General features: G+C 59.3%; 2 protein-coding genes across 4 annotated transcripts in view; one reads left to right on the top strand and one right to left on the bottom strand.

Annotated features, from left to right (window-relative positions):
• The window catches only part of FLRT1 (fibronectin leucine rich transmembrane protein 1), a 78240-nt gene extending 58979 nt beyond the window's left edge, over nucleotides 1–19261 (top strand). Inside the window, exons 2-3 of one of the 3 annotated variants that reach the window (XM_045064100.1) lie at nucleotides 459–1379; nucleotides 8989–19261. In XM_045064100.1, the coding sequence (XP_044920035.1) occupies nucleotides 9035–11059 (2025 nt within the window). In that variant the 5' untranslated portion in view covers nucleotides 459–1379; nucleotides 8989–9034 and the 3' untranslated portion in view covers nucleotides 11060–19261. Of the gene's footprint in view, nucleotides 1–137; nucleotides 1380–2944; nucleotides 4361–8988 lie in introns of those variants that run through there. The other 2 variants (XM_004770198.3, XM_045064108.1) reach the window with 2 other exon arrangements.
• MACROD1 (mono-ADP ribosylhydrolase 1) overlaps nucleotides 1–20475 on the bottom strand; it is a 141406-nt gene that overhangs the window by 90921 nt on the left and 30010 nt on the right.

Genomic DNA, 20475 nt, shown 5'->3' on the forward strand with positions numbered 1-20475 from the left:
CCGCTTCCCCGCTGCTCCTGCTTCCCACGGCGAGGAAAGGCAGTGCTGCTTCTGGAAGCCGAGGCCGCAGTGGCCCAGTTGGATCCTTTGAATGACATTTTGCGAGAGGAGCAGGTGCTGGGGGGAAGCGGAGCCAGTGCTGGGCCGGGCAGGCAGCCCCTGCACGGCCAGGAGCCCTCAGAACTTCTCTTCTCTTTCCAGTCCCTCCGCCCCCAGCAAAAAGAAACCGGGGAGCTTTGAGGAGGGTGCTCTGCGCGGCCCCCTGTTTGTTGTCTGGATTTGAGACAGGCAGGGAGATGATGGGGAGTCCTCCCTGCCCCCCTCCGGCTCACTGGAGAGCAGTTTCAAGAATGCGGGGTCCAGGGGGATGGGAGGAGAGGGGGCCGCGGCCCAGGCTGCCCGCCCCTGCGTGGCTCCTGATCTCCCTGGGTTTAATCGCTTGTATTGTTTTTTGGCAGGTTGAGGAGGCAGGGAGTGGGTGAGCAGGACTCCTTTTTGGACAGACAAGACCAGGGGCTGAAGCAGGAATAACTCGCCCCTCCCCCCGCCTCCCCGGCAAGGAAACCTTCTCCGAGGCAAACAGGAGAAGCCAAGCAGGGCTGCGCGCTCCCCCCAACATCCTTCCAAAGAGAGGGATGCGGGGCCTGACGGCTCAGCGGCGCGTGTCCGCAGCTCCAGCCCCGCGGTGAACATCTGAACTCCTCAGCGGGGTAATGGACCCCCGCCTGCCCCCCCGGAGACGCAGCCTGAGTGGCAGGAATACCGAGTCTTTGGAGAGTGGCTCCCTCCCAGCTCTGCCACGCAAGAACGCTCTCGGCACCGGAGCCCATTCTGCCAAGTGACTTAAAGGGATTAAAAAAAAAAAAAAAAAAACTTGGTGAAGAAAAGGGGGTAAAAGCCACGAGGAAGCCTTTCAGAGGAGGCGGCGAGGCCGACAGACAAAAGGGCAAAAGTTGAAAGGGGACAGCGAGAGGCCACCTCGGCAGGATGGACGCCGGGCTCTAGGGCATGCCTGGGGAGCAGGAGCCCAGAACCCCCTCGGGTTGTGCACGGGAGTCCCGGGGCTGCAGGGGGTGCCTCGGCAGGCCCCCCATGCATGCCCCTCGCTCCGGGGGGAGAGGCCAGCGGCGGCTGGAGCCCAAGGGACAGAGTGTGCTACCCCAGGCCCGCGACCACGTCTGAGCGTGAGGGGCCCCGCAGAGCAGAGTGCGGGGCGTCCTCTCCACTCCCCGGGGCGCCCCTAGCTCCACGCAGCACCCCAGCCCTGCGGCCTGCACCTGAGTGCCAGGGCCGCAGGGTCGGCATGTGAGTGTGTCCAGGCCCACCTCAACGGGAAGCATCCAGAACAGAGATCCCAGACAGGCCCAGCAGCTCAGGAGGTAAGGCTGCAGATGGGCTGCGGGTGGCCCGGGAAGGCCCAGTGGCTCCTCGTGCCGGAGACGGCTGCTCTCTTTCCCGCTGGGTTGCACTGGGGCATCAGAGCTCCCCGGGTCTGCAGCTCTGCGCCACAGCCCCATACAGACCATCGGGCAACCAGCAGTTTCTGCTTGCCAGGGGAGGGGTCTTCTGCTACCTGGCGGCATGCTGTACCCCCAGGTGGGTGGGTACAAGGGTTTTCTGGAGTAAACCACTGCTCCAGAGCTGGGGTGGGGGGGTGGGGGATGGGGTTGGTGTCTTACTTTGAGCCCCTCTGAGTTCTGCCCAAAGCGGGCAGTCGTGAGGCCTTGGGGGAGGCAGGACCTTGGGTGACACTGGCCAGGGCACCTGCTGCCCTCCCACTTGGCTGGGAGGACCCAGGTTGGGGTTGGGCCAAAGCCACCACCCGAGACCTCACACCTGCTGGTCCTCAGGCTTCACTGCTCTGGCTTCCAGTCAGCCCTGCTGCTGGGGAGAGTGGCTTGCTGGGGGCCCCGGGATGGGCACACAGCAGGCCCGAGCACCCCTCATCCTCACTCAAGCAGCAAACGGCCAGGGCTGGGCAGGTGGAGAGCTGGGTCCTGCCTGGGGGCAGGGGGGTGGCTCCACTCTTCCGGGCTTCCCAGAGGCCCGGAGGGAAGGCTTGTGCCTCCCTAAACACAAATTCCAGGCCACTTCCAGCAGCGGCGCCCAGGGCAGGGCAGGGAAGCCCCAATTCATTACCAAGATGGAAAATGACACTTCTCTGCACGCTTCCCCAGGAGAGGGGCTGATTTATGACTGCGCCAGAGCCCGGACATTCGTCAGCGCCGCGCGACGCGCACGCCGTCTGCGGGGGCATTAATAGCCGTGTTATTAGCCACCGGCGTGAAGGATGCCCTGCGGATCGGCTATTTGCTGTTATTTATTATGAAGGCGCGCCAGCCCAGCAGCGGGGCCGACGGGCGTCACCATCGCAGGGAGTCTGTGCTTGGCCCTGTCCACCTGGACTCCCCTCCCTCATCCCTACCACAGGCTCTCCCACTGTCCCATCACTTGCCCCTGCTCACCTCCCAGCCCCGAGGAGGGGTTGGGGTGCAATTCCTGGAGCCCACAGCTGCTCCCCAGGCCTGCACCCCTAATATTTATGGAGAGTCTGCTCAGCGTGGGGCTCTGCCTATGGTGAGCTGTGGAGCGAGTGTCCTTTCATCCCGAGGCAGAAAAGCAAAGAGAACCAAACTGGGGGGCCAGGCAGACATGGATTGGTGCCGGGTCCCTCTTGTTACGAGCAGTTTGACCTTGGGCACATCCCTTCCCCTCCCGGAGCGCGCTCCCCCACTTTGTGCGCTGGGTACATAGGCCAGCTGGAGAGGTGAGGAGGTCCTGGAGGGCCTAGCCTGCCGCAGGCGCTCCCTGGCCAGCTATTGCCACTAATGGGGCCCCCCATCTGGCCAGAGGGGTCTGCAGACCTGCTTATGGGGGGAGGCAGCCCCCATGAATCCCTGTGTGAGCTGGACACAGTGCACCCCCCCCCCCCCCCGGTGCCAGTCCTCTGCCGAAAGGGTTTGAGAGTTCAGGGCCGCGGTCAGAGAAGGTGAGCGCCGTGGGGGAGGAGTGTCTGCGGCTGCTGGACCAATCCCTTCTGCCCTCTGGGCCTCAGTTTTACCTCCCCTGGGAAAGGCAGACAATCTCCAAGGTCCTGTGACTCCCCGATTCCAGAGTTCTGGTTGCTGGGGGGGGGGCACCCTTGGGCGTCTCTGTGAGGTGGGAGGCAAGGGGCCTTCCAGAACGTGAGGCTGACCTGAAGGTAGAGCTATGGTCAGGCAGTGCCAGGCCAGCCCCCCGCTACCAGAGATGAGCGGGGCGGGGCGGGTGGGCAGGCAGCCAGACGTCTTCCCCAGGTTTCTCCCTCCGGGGCTGAGCAGGGCCCCCTGGGCAGCTGAGAGCGCAGGGAAGAGCACTGGACAGCGAGTCCAAGGCCTCGGTCTGTGTCCAGTTCCTCCACCACCGGTGGCACAGTTCAGACCAGGCAGTCCCTCTTCCTTTCTGGGCTACTGGGCCGAGGGTGCCTGGGTGGTTATCCCCTCCAGGGCTGGGGCCGAAGTGGAGCCAGCCTCTCTCTTCTCTCTCACTGCCTGTTTCTAGGTTTTAGATTGCGGCGGCCTTCCCTTTGGCATCTTCATTCACTCATAAATTCACTCACTCATTGACTCATTCATTCATTCACCAGATGCTTATCAACACTCCCCTGCCAGGCTCTGGGCTAGGCTGGTGAACGGGACAGAACGTATCTTGGTTTAGAGGAATTTACATTCTGGTGGGAATGTTTGGACCATCAACTCAGGATAAGAAGGGGATCTCTCCAGGAGCAGGGCCTGCGTGTGGAAGATGCCGCACAGCTCCCAGGGTCAGAGGAGAGCACCACCAGCCAGCTCCCAGCCTCTGTTTCATGATCCTGCTCCTCTCTCTTGGCCCCTGGCTGCCTGGATCCTGCAGGCTGCTGGGAAGGCCAGCAGCACTGACCCTACAAACCCCGGGGTCCCCTCCCCACTGCCCTTCTCTTCCTTCCTTCCGTTCCCTGCCCCAGAGAAAAGACATCAAGCCCCTCTTCTAGCTTCTGAAACTCCCCTGCCCTTTCCTTTTACCTTCCCCAAAGGAATAAAGCCTGCGTCTAGGCAGCCTGACTAAAAATGCGCGCAGACAGACAGAAATATCAGGAATCGGGATATCTTATTAAATAACGTGGGGAGAGAGGGAGAAACAAAATTACACATGTCTCCTTTCATCTCCCCACCCCCTCCCGGCCCTGCATAGTTTAATATCGCACACTGTTATCAATATAATTAACCTCCTAAGACACAGTTTTAAAGTCTTGTTTTTTTAAAGGGATTTGCATTCTCTGAAGTTCAGGACATCCCGCCGCCCGGCACCGCCCAGACGGCCTACGCAGCGAGGTGAACTCGAGGTACATTTTTAGGGGATTTGCATACCTGTCTGCAATTACCGCCAGTGATAACAGCTGATGCATAATGCATACAGCATGAAATTAGAAAAATAATTAACTTTAGGTTTTAAAAGAATCCCCTACCACCAACCCCGGCCCCCACCCCACTCCGCTCCCCCTTTTTCTACAAGTTCTCAACGGCACCTGTGGATGAGAACTGGGGCAGTCCCGGGGCTCACAAGGGCCTGGAGGGTCATGGCAGACGACTCCCTGCCCGAAGGCGGTGCCTTAAATGTGTGGTGGGCTTAGAGCCCCCTGGGCCTGAACAAGGGCTTGGAAAAGGCCCGCTCCCCAGAAGTTCCAGCTCGCAGTTCCCATCTGGATCTGCCTGGGAGCGCTGCCTACTGCTAAGACGGGCATGGTCCCCTGTTGTATAGGCCACTCTGCAGGCCCTCTGCTCAGGCCTGAAAACAGCCATCGCTTATCCTCCCAAGACCCAGGATAGGCGGATCACTAATAGTCCCATCTTACAGAGGAAGGCCTGAGACCCAAGGCCCCCCTTAGGTGGAGATGCTGGACTGAGCCCGGGCGGGCCCCCTGGGCTACTGGCGTTACAGGGGTGGGGATGGGGGACTTCCTGGAGGTCGGAGGGATGGGGACGGGGGGGTGGCAAGCTCTTCCAGCCCCCCACCTTGTGGCCCACCTCCTATGGTATTGCTTCGAGTTAAGCTGGAGGAGTAGTGCTGGCTGGTGGGGAAGAAAGCGGGGGTCCCTCACTAATTTAAGCAAAGGTTTAATTTAGGAGTCATCATGGGTGTGGAATGAACTTGTCTTGGTGAAGCTCCTTTTGGGGCCAGGGTCTCCTGCCTTACCCCTTCTGGGCTGAGGAACTGCTTCTGTCCCCAGCCTGCCCTATATACCCTGCCCCTGCCTCGGGCCCGGCTTTTCTGGGAAAGTCCTGGTGGCGGGGGGCATAGGAAAGGGAAGGGCGAGGGGCTCCCTAGCTCAGCTGTTTGGGGAGCCCTGCCAAGACAGGTGGGCAGTTGCCCGGAGAGGGTCATGGGAGCATCTCGGGGTCCCTCCCCGGGACAGGGTGAAGCAGCCCTTCTTTCTAAAACCACTTGGTCCTGTGCTAGGCGCTTTGCACAGCCCCTCCGCTCTTGTCCTTCCAGCAGGATGGTGCAGATGAGGAAGCTGAGGCCCAGAGACGGGTCACCACCAGGCACACCGTCAGGGACTGGTGAGGCAGGATTCAAACCTAGCTGTGTTGTCCCCTCCCTGCTTCTAGTTCACGTGCCTCCTTCTTGGGGTGAGCACCACCTGGAATTCTCAGATTCCCAAAGTGGGGGGCTGAGACCATGCCCAGCACTTCGGGGGACCCAGCATCAGGGCACCCCCATGAAAGCTGCCTTCACTGCCTGCCCTACCTTCCCTCTGCTGCCTGGGACCTCCAGCTCCTTTCAGAAACATGCTCGGGCCCCGTGGGGTGCTCACGGCTCACTGTGCCCCGGGAGCCTGCAGCAGTAGCCACCAGCTCCCAGCCTGCATGCCAGGGTCTATGCTGGGCCTCGCGTCCTGCAGCCGCCCCCTGCGTGTTGCCCTCCCTCCAACCTCCCACTTCCCAAGGGGAGTCCCCAGAAGTCCCTGGGCCTCTGGCAGCCCCAGCTTGTTGGGATGTGGGGAAGACACCAGGCTGGGGGTCTCCAACAGGGACGCGCCGCCATCCAGCGAGCAGATAAACGTCTCCCACCAGTGAAGCGGTGGTGAGCAAAGCCCACATGGGGCCGGCTTTGTAGCAGGTCAGGGAAAGCTTCCCAGAGGGGACTCTAAGCTGAGGTCCCGGAGGAGCAGAAGCTGGCCTGGCAAGGCAGGAGCAGGGAAGAATGTCTTGGTGTCCCAGATCAGGAACAGGGCGGAGCAAAGGCCCAGGGGCTGCACAAGGGAGGTCAGGGCTTGTAGCAACTGGTGGCGGGTGGGGGGTGGTAAGCTGTGGGCTCCGGCCACTCACACCCCCTCCCTGGACCTGGACAGTCCCCTGGCAGAGAGGCTGGAGCATCCCAGGGTCACAACAGGAGGGCCCAGCTATAGGACCAGGGTTTCCACCATAGCCTGGGGCATGGGGCTAAGGAAGCACAGGGGAGAGTGGAGGGGACCCAGCATCACAGCAGTCAGCAAGGAGCCTGTCGGGAGCCTGGAGGTGGCACAGGCAGGATGCGAAGCCAGGTTTCTCTGTCCTGGAAGATGGCAGGAGCTAGTGACTGAGGGAGAGTGCCAAGAATGATGGCCCGGGCTCCCCCTTGGTGAATGGGTGTCTGGATCCATCCAGCCTGAGCCACCTCCCTTCTCCCTTCCCTGGCCCCCAGGGAAGGATCCTGCTGTCCACCATGGTGCCGGCGGGTCATAACTCCCATCAGGCTGAAGTCTGCAGAATCTGCCCAGCAAGTGACCCCGTGGAAGATGGGCGATCTACCGGGTTTAATTTGATGGCCACATAAACCGTCAAATACACGGCAAAGGAATAAAAGAGCCACCTGGCACCGGGCATTAAAGGCTGCTCTGGGAAGGCATGCTCTCTTCCTTCTCACCGCCCGCTCCGCCCCCCCCGGTCCTGCCCCGAGCTGCAGCCTTGTGGAAGGGGTGGCAAGGGCAGGCTCGAGCCAAGATGGATGAGGCCTGCAGACAGGGGAAGGGAAAGGCCTTGGGTCCCTGCCTCCCAACTGCTTCTTGGTTATCCATCAGGCATCTCTGAAAGGTGCAATTTAGACTCTATTATGATGCCAGGGCTTCCGGAGGCTGAGGGCTGTGGCCATGAGCTGAGCGGGCACGGGGAACTGATGTCTGCCAGAGAATGTGGTGGCTGGCCTTGGCTTTGGCCTTAGCAAGGCTGCCCCACCCTGCTTAGGGCACCGGTGGGCCGGGGCCACCTACATCCCATGTGTCAGGTCTCAGCAGCCGACAGGTCAAAGAAGGTGTGTGTCCTCTGGCCAGATGCTGGGGCCCTGGACAGAGGGACTCAGACTTGACCTCTGAGAGTGAGGCAAGGTAGCCTTTGAGCAGGCTTAGGTCTTCCTGTCCCCTGCACCTGCTCCAGCCCTGCATCTTTGCAGCATCTTAAGATGGGACATCCAGGCTCTACAACCCTCCTGAGTATGCGTCTGTAAAGGGGGTTGGGTGAGACCCGGCTGGTTGGTCCCCCAGGGCCTGGGTTTATATCCCTGTCCTCTGAAGGTGGGCATGTCCAGGTGTTGGGGTGCTCCTGGATCTTCTGGACCACTAGACAGACAAGTAGGAGGATGGATGGATGGATGGATGGATGGATGGGTGGGTGTGAGACCTAGGGGAGGAGGGGTTGTATGAAGAGCAGTTTGCTAGACGGAGGGGAGCGGTTCTGGGATAGAGAGGGACAGACAAGGGAGAAGGTTTGACACTGGTTGAGAAATGGAGACATTCAGTCCCTGGGGCAGGAGAGTGAGGTCCCCTCTGACTCGTTTGGTGACCAGGTCCTGATTCTGCTCTGAATGCTGGGCTGGGCCAGATTCAGGCTGGGGCCTCGGCTCAGATGCAGGAGGCCATGACTGTGTCCCACCACCGAAAAGCCTTCAGCCTACAGTTATGTGGCAGACCTTTGCCGGCGGCATGAAGACCCCTCCCCAACTGAGAAATGAAAGATCATTTCTCTTTAATTGATTTTTTACCACTATGAACAGCGAAACAATAGGAGAAAAAATCTAGGCTGCAATTTTTCCATTTGTGAAAACCGAAATTATACCTTGCTGCTGATTCCCTCGGCGTGGACCCCTCCCCCCTTTTATTTCTGTCATTTCTTCAAATGCAAGAAAACAGATAAAAAATTTTTCTTTTCCAAATAGCTGCAAGCTTTGTGACTGGGGAAGGGGATATGGTGGGGACTGATTTCCCACACAACACGGGACGAGGAGCTAGAGCGCTGCGGATAAAAAGGGTTTCCCGTAAATACACAAGAAAGTGATCTCGCTGACACCTCGTTCTTCTGTCTGTAAAACCCGTGGGTGACAAATAGGACATGTTTTAAAACCAGACAATGAAGCTCCTTGCTCTCCACTGCTCACCAGTGGCGATTCAGCGGCCTCTTTTCTGTGGATTCCACTGACACCCCCTTCCTGTGCGCTCACGGGCCTCACGGAAACGAGCGTTTCCCTCAGACCCTGGGAACGAGCCAGACGGGGATGAGAGTTTCCGTTCCAGTGAGAAATGCAGGCTCGAGATCCATAAAACACACCTTAAATCCATCCCATCAACATTGACCAGCCACTTTTAGCATTAGCCATAAAGACTGGCTTAGTATGAAGCCTCCAAAGAAGAAACAGACACTGCGGAGCGGCTTTCACTAAATTAATCTCACCCGCGGCTGGACATCACCGCCCGGGCGGACCGAGGCTGCGGCCGCATCATTCACAGACATCTTTGCCCCCGATGGGATTTCACGTTGGCCAGATGTCGTTAGTGTCTGACCCCGGCCCGAGGGATCACCCGGGACGTGAGGCTGGTCCAGGAAGGGTCGCAGGGCGAGCGCTTAGAGGTTTGACCTCTGTCCCGCGGCGACCCCTGCGGCAGCAGGCGGGTGGGCGCCGAGACTCACTCTCACCGTCTGTGTCTTGTGCTCCCTGCAGGTGTTGAGGCTGATCAGGCGGGGCCCGGCGCCCCCAGCCATCCACCATGGTGGTGGCACCACCCACCGCCACTGCCACCACCACACCCGCTGCCACTGTCACGGCCACCGTCGTGATGACCACGGCCACCATGGACCTGCGGGACTGGCTTTTCCTCTGCTACGGACTCATCGCCTTCCTGACGGAGGTCATCGACAGCACCACCTGCCCCTCCGTGTGCCGCTGTGACAACGGCTTCATCTACTGCAACGACCGGGGCCTCACCTCCATCCCCACCGACATCCCCGACGATGCCACCACCCTCTACCTGCAGAACAACCAGATCAACAACGCCGGCATCCCCCAGGACCTCAAGACCAAGGTCAGCGTGCAGGTCATCTACCTGTACGAGAACGACCTGGACGAGTTCCCCATCAACCTGCCGCGCTCGCTGCGGGAGCTGCACCTGCAGGACAACAACGTGCGCGCCATCGCCCGGGACTCCCTGGCCCGCCTCCCGCTGCTGGAGAAGCTGCACCTGGACGACAACTCCGTGTCCACCGTCAGCATCGAGGAGGACGCCTTCGCCGACAGCAAGCGGCTCAAGCTGCTGTTCCTGAGCCGGAACCACCTGAGCAGCATCCCCTCGGGGCTGCCCCGCACGCTGGAGGAGCTGCGGCTGGACGACAACCGGATCTCCACCATCCCGCTGCACGCCTTCAAGGGCCTCCACAGCCTCCGGCGCCTGGTGCTCGACGGCAACCTGCTGGCCAACCAGCGCATCGCCGACGACACCTTCAGCCGCCTGCAGAACCTCACCGAGCTGTCGCTGGTGCGCAACTCCCTGGCCGCCCCGCCGCTCAGCCTGCCCAGCGCGCACCTGCAGAAGCTGTACCTCCAGGACAACGCCATCAGCCACATCCCCTCCAACGCGCTGGCCAAGATGCACCAACTCGAGCGCCTGGACCTGTCCAACAACAACCTCACCACGCTGCCCCGCGGCCTCTTCGACGACCTGGAGAGCCTGGCCCAGCTGCTGCTGCGGAACAACCCCTGGTTCTGCGGCTGTAACCTCCTGTGGCTGCGGGACTGGGTGAAGGCGCGGGCGGCCGTGGTCAACGTGCGGGGCCTCATGTGCCAGGGCCCCGAGAAGGTCCGGGGCATGGCCATCAAGGACATCACCAGTGAGATGGACGAGTGCTTCGAGACGGGGCCCCAGGGAGGCGCGGCCAACGCGGCTGCCAAGACCACGGCCAGCGACCGCGCCTTGGCCACCACACCCCAGGGCTCCCTCTTCACCCTCAAGGCCAAGAGGCCAGGGCTGCGCCTCCCTGACTCCAACCTTGACTACCCCGTGGCCACGGGCGAAGGCGCCAAGACCCTGGTCATCCACGTGAAGCCCCTGACGGCGGACTCCATCCGTATCACGTGGAAGGCCACGCTCCCCGCCTCCTCCTTCCGGCTCAGCTGGCTACGCCTGGGCCACAGCCCCGCCGTGGGCTCCATCACGGAGACCCTGGTGCAGGGGGATAAGACAGAGTATCTGCTGACGGCACTGGAGCCCAAGTCCACCTATGTCATCTGCCTGGTCACCATGGAGACCGGCAACACCTACGTGGCCGATGAGACGCCGGTGTGCGCCAAGGCCGAGACGGCAGACAGCTACGGCCCCACCACCACGCTCAACCAGGAGCAGAACGCTGACCCCATGGCGGGCCTGCCCCTGGCGGGCATCATCGGCGGGGCCGTGGCCCTAGTCTTCCTCTTCCTGGTCCTGGGGGCCATCTGCTGGTACGTGCACCGGGCCGGGGAGCTGCTGACCCGGGACCGGGCCTACAATCGGGGCAGCCGGAAAAAGGACGACTATATGGAGTCCGGGACCAAGAAGGATAACTCCATCCTGGAAATCCGCGGCCCTGGGCTGCAGATGTTGCCCATTAACCCTTACCGCGCCAAAGAGGAGTACGTGGTCCACACCATCTTCCCCTCCAACGGCAGCAGCCTCTGCAAAGCCACGCACACCATCGGTTACGGCACCACCCGGGGCTACCGGGACGGCGGCATCCCCGACGTAGAGTACACCTACACATGATGCCAGCCGCGCCGCCGGCCGCCTCCACCCCAGCTCCCGCCGCCTCCTGGCCTGGCCACGGCGCGGCTCCGCCCGGCCCGCTGCCATCCCATAGAGCAAGGAGAAGGAATACCATGATGACTTTCCTAGCAGAAAGCAAAGTTTGGGAAGGGTGGACACTTTTGTAGAACACAACAGCAGAAACAAGATCTCTCTCTCTCTCTTTTTTTTTTTTTAAAGAATAGAAGGCAGGAGGGGGATTTGACGTTGCTGAAGACATAATTTATACCAAATTATGCCTGTTGGGGAGGGAAGGACTAAAAATAATATTGCAGGAAGGGTTGGGTCAGGGTTTTTCGTTTTTTTGTTTTTTCCTGAACTGGAAAGCTACTACCTGTACAGCGTCTGTGTACGCCTCATGCTCTGTTCAAGGCCATCACAAAAGAACCGTCAGAGAGAACAGCCAACACGCAAAGCCCCCACACAGCTCTCGCTGCCGGCTGCTTGTGGGTGACAACGACATGACGGAAGGTTTTCAGGCTCCTCACAAAGGAGAAGGGGAAGAAAAGATCTTTTTGCTACGGAGATATTGTCCTAAAACCTCTTCCCTGGTTCTTTCCGTATCATTTCCCTTACAGATTTGCAGAAAGATCACGTCTTTCACTGCATTCTCTGAACAATGGTGTAGTCAATTAAAAAGCAAACTGTCTTTTTCCTATACCGAAGCCCTCTTCAGTTCCGTGCACCACGCTCCGTGGATGGCCCCCGGGGAAGCTGTGGCTTCCCAGCCACGCGGACGTGCGGCTATCTACCTGTCGATCTCTCTGTCATGTCTCTCAGTACAGATGGGTAGATAGAGCCCCATTTACGGTCCTTACTACTTCTTGGGTCAGTTCGTACAGTTTCCTGAGACAATAGAGTCACGAAAATGTTGCTCTCTCCTAGAAATCATTGAGTAAGTAGACAAAGCGTGTTGGGGGTGGGAGTGGGGAGGGGACAATGCTGTTCCTAAAGGCGGAGGTGTATCTGTCCTGGTTGGGTGGCCAGGGAGACCCCGGGCAAGGGGTGCCCGCGGTTCAACCCTATCTCAGGTCGGCGAGACCTGAGCCGTGCTCTTTTCTGGTACAGACAAAAGCGTTCTTTGACGGCCAGTGTCCTCGTCTCTCTCCCCACTGTCCACCCACCCCCAACACACAGACGCAGTCACCTCGACAGTGACTTTCTCTTTCCTCTGTGCCATATGCTTCCTCCTGGGACAGGTAATTGGCGCAGGGACTTTTTTTTTTTTTTTTTATCCAGCTGATTAGACCTAATGGTTTCCATGGCTGCTCAAACAAAGCCCAGAAAAAGACATGAACGTTCTCCGAAGAGCCCCGGGAGACAGCAGCCCCCCGAACGCAGAGCCTCAGCCGTACCCACCCCCGGCACTCTGCTCTGGAGAGGGAAGACCAGACCTCCAGAAATACCAGCTCCAAAAGGGTACTGACCAGGGCCCTCGGAAGAATTCAGGTTTTATTTCCTAGCCCCCCACCCCAGAACTGGGTTACCATCACTTATCAGCGGGCGGTGTGGTTTGGTGAGCCATGAGATTGAAATGATAATGGAGAGAAGGGAGGCATGGTGCCCAGGGTTCTGCGGTCTCCTGCGCCCTGGCCCTTGGAGAGCTCGGGCCACCACCTGTCAAAGTGCGCCCAGGTGCTGTGCCAGGGAAGAGCCACATCAGATGGGAGACACTGGCCTGAGGGCAGGGGAGGTCGAGGAGGTGTCCGGCTCTGGCAGAAAGAGGATGCTGTCCAGACAGGCCCGAGGGCTGGCCACTCACTGGTCATGGAAAGATGTGACTGGTCCCTTCAGGGAAAAGGCAGGGGTTGAAAGGAATGGCCGGAGAGCTGTGTGAGCAGGGTGGGGGGAGGCGTGGCCCTCGCCCGCCAGGCCGGAGGGAGGGTCTCGCCCCCCAACAGGGAGGCCGGCTCCCCAGCCCCAGGGAGAGGCGCAGGGCTGGGACACACTCCGCTAGAAACTAAGTCTTTCCCCTCCCCTTTGGTCCACTTGAATCATTTTCTCATACAATGAGATCAGGAGAGAGATTTTTCCAAGCCTTAATTTCATGTCTGTGTGAAGGTCGCCCTCTCTTTGGCTTCAAGCACCGACACAGGCCAGTTCTGGCAGCTAGGGGAGGAGTAGAGAGGGTATGTGAGGTCTTGGGGCACTGGCTCAGGAAGAGGGGGAAGGGACAGAAGCCTGAGGTCCCTGCTGTTTCTGAAGTGAGGTCTCCTCCCTCACGGCACCACCCATGCCTTCTACCGATGTCCCAGGCCCTGGCCTCCTCACGGCCAAGTCCCTGCTGCTAACATGCTTGGATCCCCAATCTTACTCCCCTTTCCCCTTGAACATACCAGGAGGAGGTCAAATTATCCCCTTAGAGGTTAGGAAGGCATTTGGGGGACAGTAGGTGAGCCTGGAGTCAGCCAGTGAGGTCCAAAAGGCCTGCAGGCCTGGGTGGTCAGCTTCCTTCCCTACAATACAGATCAGGCCAGGCCCACCTATGGTGAGGTCACTGGGGTCTCCCGCTCCCCGGGGGCTCAGACAGGGGCTCACCGAGGGCTCGCTGCAGGCATCCTCCTGCCTGTAGGTGCTGAGGATGGAGACTCACCATCCAGGCCCTGGGGTCTGCTCTCAATTTTCCTCTGCTCAACATCAGACATCCACACGGAGGTCTTTCTGAGAGCGAGCCCCCGAATGTCTGCTGCCTCACAGCCCCCCAAGCCAAGGAGTGGGCCTGAAGTTGGGTCCACGCTGAACCCCTGTCCCCTCCTGGTCCAACTGCTCTGAGTGCCCTCATAAGGAGAGAGATGCCGCAGAGCTATCCAGCCTCCCCAGCCCGCGGCAGCATGTGAGGACACAGGGCTCGTGGAGACAAGCCCAGGGCCCAGGCTACCTACTGCTGCTGTCTAAAATGCCCCTTCCACGGGCGGCCGACCTGACCTTTACAGCCTCTAACTAGCCAGAACAACCTCGTTGGCCTCAGCATCGACGAGTGTTTTCTGTGGCATTTATAGCAGGTTTTAAGTTTAAAAAAAAAAAAAAAAAAAAGAGCCCATGACACTTCTTTGGTTAAGTGGTTTACCCTTCGTGGTAATTAGATGTAGTGATTAGAATCTCTTTTCTATTACATGGCAATTTTCCTTTAAATTTCCCCTAAAAAAAAAAAAAAAAGTGGGGGGTGCAGGGGGAGAAAAGGGGAGGCAGGAGAGGAGGCTGCCAGGCGAGTCATTTGCATTTTGCGAATGAGGCCTCTTGTAAGCTCAGCTCAGGCGTGGGGCCCAACGTATGGAATGCTTAAGAGATTACTAAGAATAAAATCTATTAATTAGTCATACTCAATTCCGCAGACATGATGTGCATCAAAAGCTTCTTTTCTTCCCTTTTCTCCTTCCCTTTTCCTGCGGTCTCCCCGAGGAAGCCTCCATCTTCTCCAAATTGGCTCCGGCTTCCTGGGCCGCCTCCACAGGAACATGGCGGCCGCGTGGCTGACTAGAGGGCCTCTCCACCCAGGGCCGGAAGGCCAGGTTTGGGGGCAGGAGGTGGGGCAGTGGTCCCTTCCGGCTCTGAGGGACGCCGGCAGGAGAGGGGACAGCAGCTAGGGAGATGGCAGTGGCTGCGTGGTGGCGGCGGGGGGGACTGGGCTTCCCCACCCAGAGCCCAAGGCCCCTGCCTGCCCTGTGCCTCTTCTCCCTCCCTCTTCCTCCTTCCTCTAAGGGTCCAGGGAGGCCCACCAGGAGCAGAAAGTGAGGAGGGGCCAGGAAGGGTCTCCAGAGAGGTAGAGGAAAAGCATGTTTTGTAAATCCACAGCCTCAGTTTCCCCTTCTGCAAAGTGGAGGGCGGGCTGAAGCAGGGGTCGGGCTTCACCCCAAAAAGCTGGGGGCTCTAAAGGCCAAGTAAGGGCTCCTCCCTTGCACCGATTCTGGAAGTTTCTAGTTGACCCATGGCAGGTGACAGAGGCCCAGAGTGAGAGGGACAGGTCGGTCAGGTGAGGCTCCTTGCAGGGCCTGGGGTGGCTGACAGGCCTGGAGAAGTGGCGGGCAGCGTGCCCAGGACGCCCCTGAGCCTCCCTCCTTCACCTGCTTGGAGCTGAGGCAGGAGGAAAGGCCAGTCCCTGCCCCCCTTACCCCACCAAGGGCAGCCCAAGTCCCAAAGCAAACCCACTCCACTCCGGAAATCTGCTTCTTGCCGAACACACCAGGGAGGAGGACGGGGCTTCTGAGCCTCACGCTTATGAAAAATACAACAAGGAAAATTGGATGCGGCAGACAGGGAGCAACGGAGCTGGGGAGGCGACCAGGAGAGAGCTGGGGCATGTGCTGGGAGGAAGGGCTCTGGGGTGCACAGTGGCCCGTGTCCCCAAGAACTGGACCTGCTCTCAGGGCCAGGAACACAGCCAGGGGCAGCTGTAGGCACGCTGCGTGCCCTGTCCCTTCCCTGTGCTCGGATCAGTGCAGGTGACGGGGCGGAGGCCTCGAGCTGGCTGGGCGCCAGGGTGAGTGCTAACAAGCAATTCACAGCCCTGCACAGGCCTTCCAGAAGGCAGACAGAGGAGGCATCTTTTTTCTTAAGGAGGGATAAAAAGGCTCAAAAATGCAAATCATTACCGTTTACAACCAAGCGAGTCTGCTAAATTGATTAGAAGAGATTAAACTCCTTGGAGGTGAGGGGAAAGGGGGATTTTTCGCATGTTATGAACCTGCCCCCAGTGGCAGTGTGCAAAGCAGGGCTTTTCCAGGCTGGCTCCCGGGCTGCCCCCCAACAGCCCCAGGAGGAGCTGGGGGTCTGCGAGGGCTGATGCCACACAGGCGGGAGCGCACAGTAACAGGCTGTGTTGGGCAGAGCCTGGACTCAAGCACTGCTCAGGGAAGGTACTTCTGCCCCGGTTGCCTGCCTTGTGCTTGGGCCTCTGGGACAGGGTGGGCTACGCGGCCCACAAAGGTCATTCAGAAGCTGTCCCAGGCCCCAGCAGAGACTCCACCCCTGTCCTCCAGATTCTGTCTGCCTTCAGGGATGAAGGAGCTGGTCTAGTTACTTAGAGAGTAAGACTCTAGGGCCATGCACTTTTTTGCTTCCTTTCTGTCCCAGGGTGGGTCTGTGATTCATTCCTCCAGGAAAGGGTGCGGTGGCAACCAGAAAGGGAAAACTCAAAGTCAGGGAAGAGAAACCCCCTGCTAGCACAGAAATAAGATAGTGAGCTCTCTGTCACTGGGAGCATTCAAGTACTTGATGGGGATATGGCTGATCTTTTCCTCCCTAAGTCAAGGCCTTTGACTGTAAGACCCTGGTTTCTACCCTCATTTTATCATTTCCCCAAGACCCTATATGGAACCTATCAAGAGATGTTTACTGTGCTGTTCAAAATGACCAGCATCCCCGAAAAGCCCGCAGCCGGGCCACCCAGGCCTGTCAAAGAGCTGCTTGTGCCAACAGAAATGCTTCAAAATCCCCATCCTCAGGGTCCAAGGGGCACCAGGAGAGGAAGCACAGACACGCTCGCTCCATCTTGGAGTCTGGAGCTGGAGGCCGGAGGGTGACCACCCCCTGCGGCTGGTCCCTGTTCTCCAAGCTGGGACCCCCACCCCGCAGCGCGCCCTCTGATGTCCCACCCCCGGCCCCCTTCCCCTCCCGACACACAGCGCTGGGGGCTCCATCCATCCTTCCTAGCCAGGTTGACGGCTGCCTGGGGCATTTTTCACTCTGTGTTTTTAAGCATTTACCATTTCTTTTGAAATGGTCCAAGTAGTTGCCTGAAATATCCACATCTGCTTCTTTAAAAACACTCACAAAAGGATCCCCTTGGCTCCTGAATCCCCCCAAACACCCCTGGCCCCTGCCTCCCTTCTCTCCCCTCCGCCTCTGCATTTTTAATGTATTGTTTCTCTCTGCTTTCGGAAATTCTCCCGTCACTGGGGTCAGCCGCTTCTCACCATAAGTGGAGGTGCAGGTGTGCCTCAAACCCCCAGTGCTGCGGGGGCCAAGCCAGCCCTTTCTCCATGTCACCCCCGAAAGACACTGTGCAGGAGGCCGAGCCGGTGAGCTACCCTACTCCCCAGACAGAGCCTGGCAGGCCCTGGGCTTTTTGGGACCACTGTCCCCGAACGGCCCCTCCCGCTCCATTACTAAGATGCCGCACCCTGCGGAGGTCTGACCGGGGCCCCACTTCCTAGCAAAGCGAACCCCTCAGACACCTGCGGCCACCACGGTGCCCTGGGCCCTCTTTCCCACACCTACCCACACTGCCCCCCACTCCCGCTCCCACCTGAAAACCCAAAAGCCAGAGTCTGTGGAGAGTCCCTGCAGGAGGGTTGGCTGTCATCACTCCAAAATCACTTATAGGGCCATCAGGGTGAGTGGCCGCGCTGGCGAGATGCCAGGTCCCCATGCACCTCTGCACCCGGTCACTGAGGCCCAGCACAGGGCCTGGCACACAGGGGCGCTCCATTCTCTCTTCTCAGAGCCTCCCTGCCCCGTTTGCTGTCTGCCCACCCCGGGCTCAGCGCAAAGGTCCCATGCGGATGTGCTGGCAATGGCCTCCCTCCCATGCCGCACCTGCCTCACCGGCAGCCAGCACGGGGAGGGGCCCCTCTCAGTGGCTTTTCCTCCCAGAAGCATCTCACTCTGCTGTCCCTGGGACGCGCCGATCACCAGCTGTGAGCCTGAGGGGGGCATCCGGCCACCGGGCCAGCTCTCACAGCCAGCTTGACTCTGTGACTCGGTTTCCTCTCGCCGAGCAGGGCCTCACATAGGTGACACCTGGGTGTCTCCCCTTGCCTGACGCTCCCGTCCAGACTGCCTGCTGCACCCACCGCCCCCCCAGCCACCGACCTGGAGGAACTAACCAGGCTTTCTCCTCAAGACAGAAAAACCAACACAACTGGGCGACAATCAGCTAACGCAGACACGGGGCGGCCGGGCTTACCTCCCCAGAGCCGGGCCACCGGGCTCCTCTCCTCTGCCCCTTGCAGGGCGCGTGTTTGCATAATGTCCTACCCAACCCTGGCTGGTCTAGTTTTTGGAAGGTTCTGGATACCCATGAAGAAGACACACCACCCTGAAACTGGCCTTAGGTGTTTTTTTTTTTTTTTTTTTAACCCAACCCAGCTGAGACACCCACTCTGGCGTCCAGAGCCGAGCGCCAGGCTGCAGCACGGGGCTGGGGTGGGGGGAATTCTTTGGCTGGAGGACCCTGGTGCCTTCCAGCTCATAAAGAGATGCTGAGAGCCGTGGGGAGGAAGCCAAATAGCCCAGCCTTGGAGGTTTGTCATCTGCGAGGGAGAGAGACGGCGTTGGAGGCTTGGGGAGGCCACGGGGCTGTGAACACAGGCGAGCCTGGGCTCTGGCGCCCTTGTGCGGTGTGGCTGGCAGGAGCGGACGCCCGCTAATTATGAATGTCACCAGGCAGGTGTGGACAGGGAGGTAAAGGCAGGAAGGAAACTAAGAGAAACCCCATGCCTCAGCACCACAGAGTGACTGTTTGCTAAGAGCCACCGATGACAATTCCCTCTCCTGACGTTAAAAGGTTGTATCTCATTTGGTATTGTAAAGATTTCTGGAGCCACTCGGCCTTCGCTCCGTGGGATCCATTCCCAGCGGTCCAGGAGGAGGAGGAGGAGGAGGCCAGGGAGGGATTCTTGGCCGACCCTGGAGGATGGGACACAAGGCGGGGTTCGCGGCCACAGGAGGGCTCGGGGAGGGCGGGCCCGTGACCAAGGCCCCTTCTGCCTTCCTGCCACCACCCTGAGCTTCCGCCGCTGGGCCCCCACCTTCCCCACCTGCAGAGCCAGCCCTGGGAGGCCAGGCGGACACTGCTCCTGGTCTCTCTTCCTCCTCCTCCTCGGAAGGGTAAAGCAATCTCCGGGGCTGAGTGACGGGACTCCCCGCACTGCGGCCTGCGGCCGTCTGAGACCGGGGTCCCGCCTGCCTCAGTCCCAACCTCACCCCCAGACGGGGGTTTTCGGGAAACCGAGTCACCCAAACACCCACCACGACCACAACACAAACCAAAGTGCACTGCGAACCGCCCTTTGGCCTCCTTCCTGTAGGTGCCTTGAAACTTCAATGTTGAGATGAATGTGATTAACTATTTGGTCCTTTTTTCTGTTTGTCTGTTTTCATATAAAATGTCCAAGTCCATTTTCCTTGTCCTTTCTTGAAATAAATAGAAAGATTTAACTTTTACAGTCATCTCGGCTGCTGACTCGGCTTGGGGTCCGGCGTCCCAGGGGCCAGGTGTCTGCAGCCCCTCCCCAAGCCCCCTACCCCCAGGTTCAGCTCTGCCTTGTGGAGCCCACACCACGCCCTGGCACAGAGCAGTGGCCGGGGGGGACAGAGAACCTGGGGTAAGTTCCCGGGGCACGATCAGGATCAGAATCATGAATCTGTAGCAGGGCAAAGGGACCTCAGACCCCATCCCATGGGCCCTGGGAAGGTAGACTACCAGCTGAAGGCCGACTCCAAGAGTAGCCGGCTGTTAATGGGAGCTGTGGGTTATCCCATGAGAGCTCTGGCCTCCATGTGGGCAGCTAGGTTAAGGCTGGAACCGGATGGGCGCTGGGGACACCTTGCTGTTCCTCTACTGGGCACACACCAGCCTGGGTTCGTCCCCAACTGCCCAGACACCCAGACGCCCCCACTATACGCTGGGGCCTAGGTGGGGGTCACCCCTGCCTAGATGCGCCCCCACATTCACAACTCTCTAAGACTTCTATGATAACTCATACCCCAATGGGGGAGAAAGGAAAAAAATTATTTTCCATGAGAACAATAGCGGTTTCTGCTAAATTTAACTTAAAATAAGAACTCATTACTTCTGCCTTAGATCTGATTGTGTGTCTGGATGTGGGTTAATGAGTTTTTTCCTCATATTCCAAGGAAGCAAAGTTATTTCTCGACATGCCTCGATGGCGGGTGGCTGGGCCGGGGTGACACAGGCATCCCTGTCCCTCCTTGTGTCTCTTAGTCCTCATCTCCCACTGTGGTAGGAGCCAGCCAAGAGAGACCACTCCAAAGAGCAGCCCATGATGTGGCCTTTGGGCAAGGGCCAAGTGTGTTTCTGACCCTGCCTAGGCCCCAGTACACAGTGGGGGCACAGGAGAGCCACCCAGCCCTTACTGACATGAGACCCGTTCTCTGGGGAGCCATGTTTCCCCTGGGAGTGTTTCCCTGGACGAGGAGAGAGAGCAAGAGAGAAGGCCTGGGGCAGGGGGGCAGGAAGACAGGTCCAGTTCCGGAGCTCCTGCTTTGAACGCTCTGTGTGGCTCCTCCGTAAGCTTAGGAAGGCCCAGCCTCCAGCCATGCCTGATAATCTCCCTGGTAGGCCTGCCCTGACTTGGGCTCCTGGTCTGTGCCTTGGCTGATTTGTGGGCTCAGGTGCCCCTGAAGGCCCTGGAAAG

Source organism: Mustela putorius, unplaced genomic scaffold, assembly GCF_011764305.1.
Source record: "Mustela putorius furo isolate JIRA1106 unplaced genomic scaffold, ASM1176430v1.1 tig00000127_pilon_pilon_pilon, whole genome shotgun sequence".
NCBI lineage: Eukaryota > Metazoa > Chordata > Mammalia > Carnivora > Mustelidae > Mustela > Mustela putorius.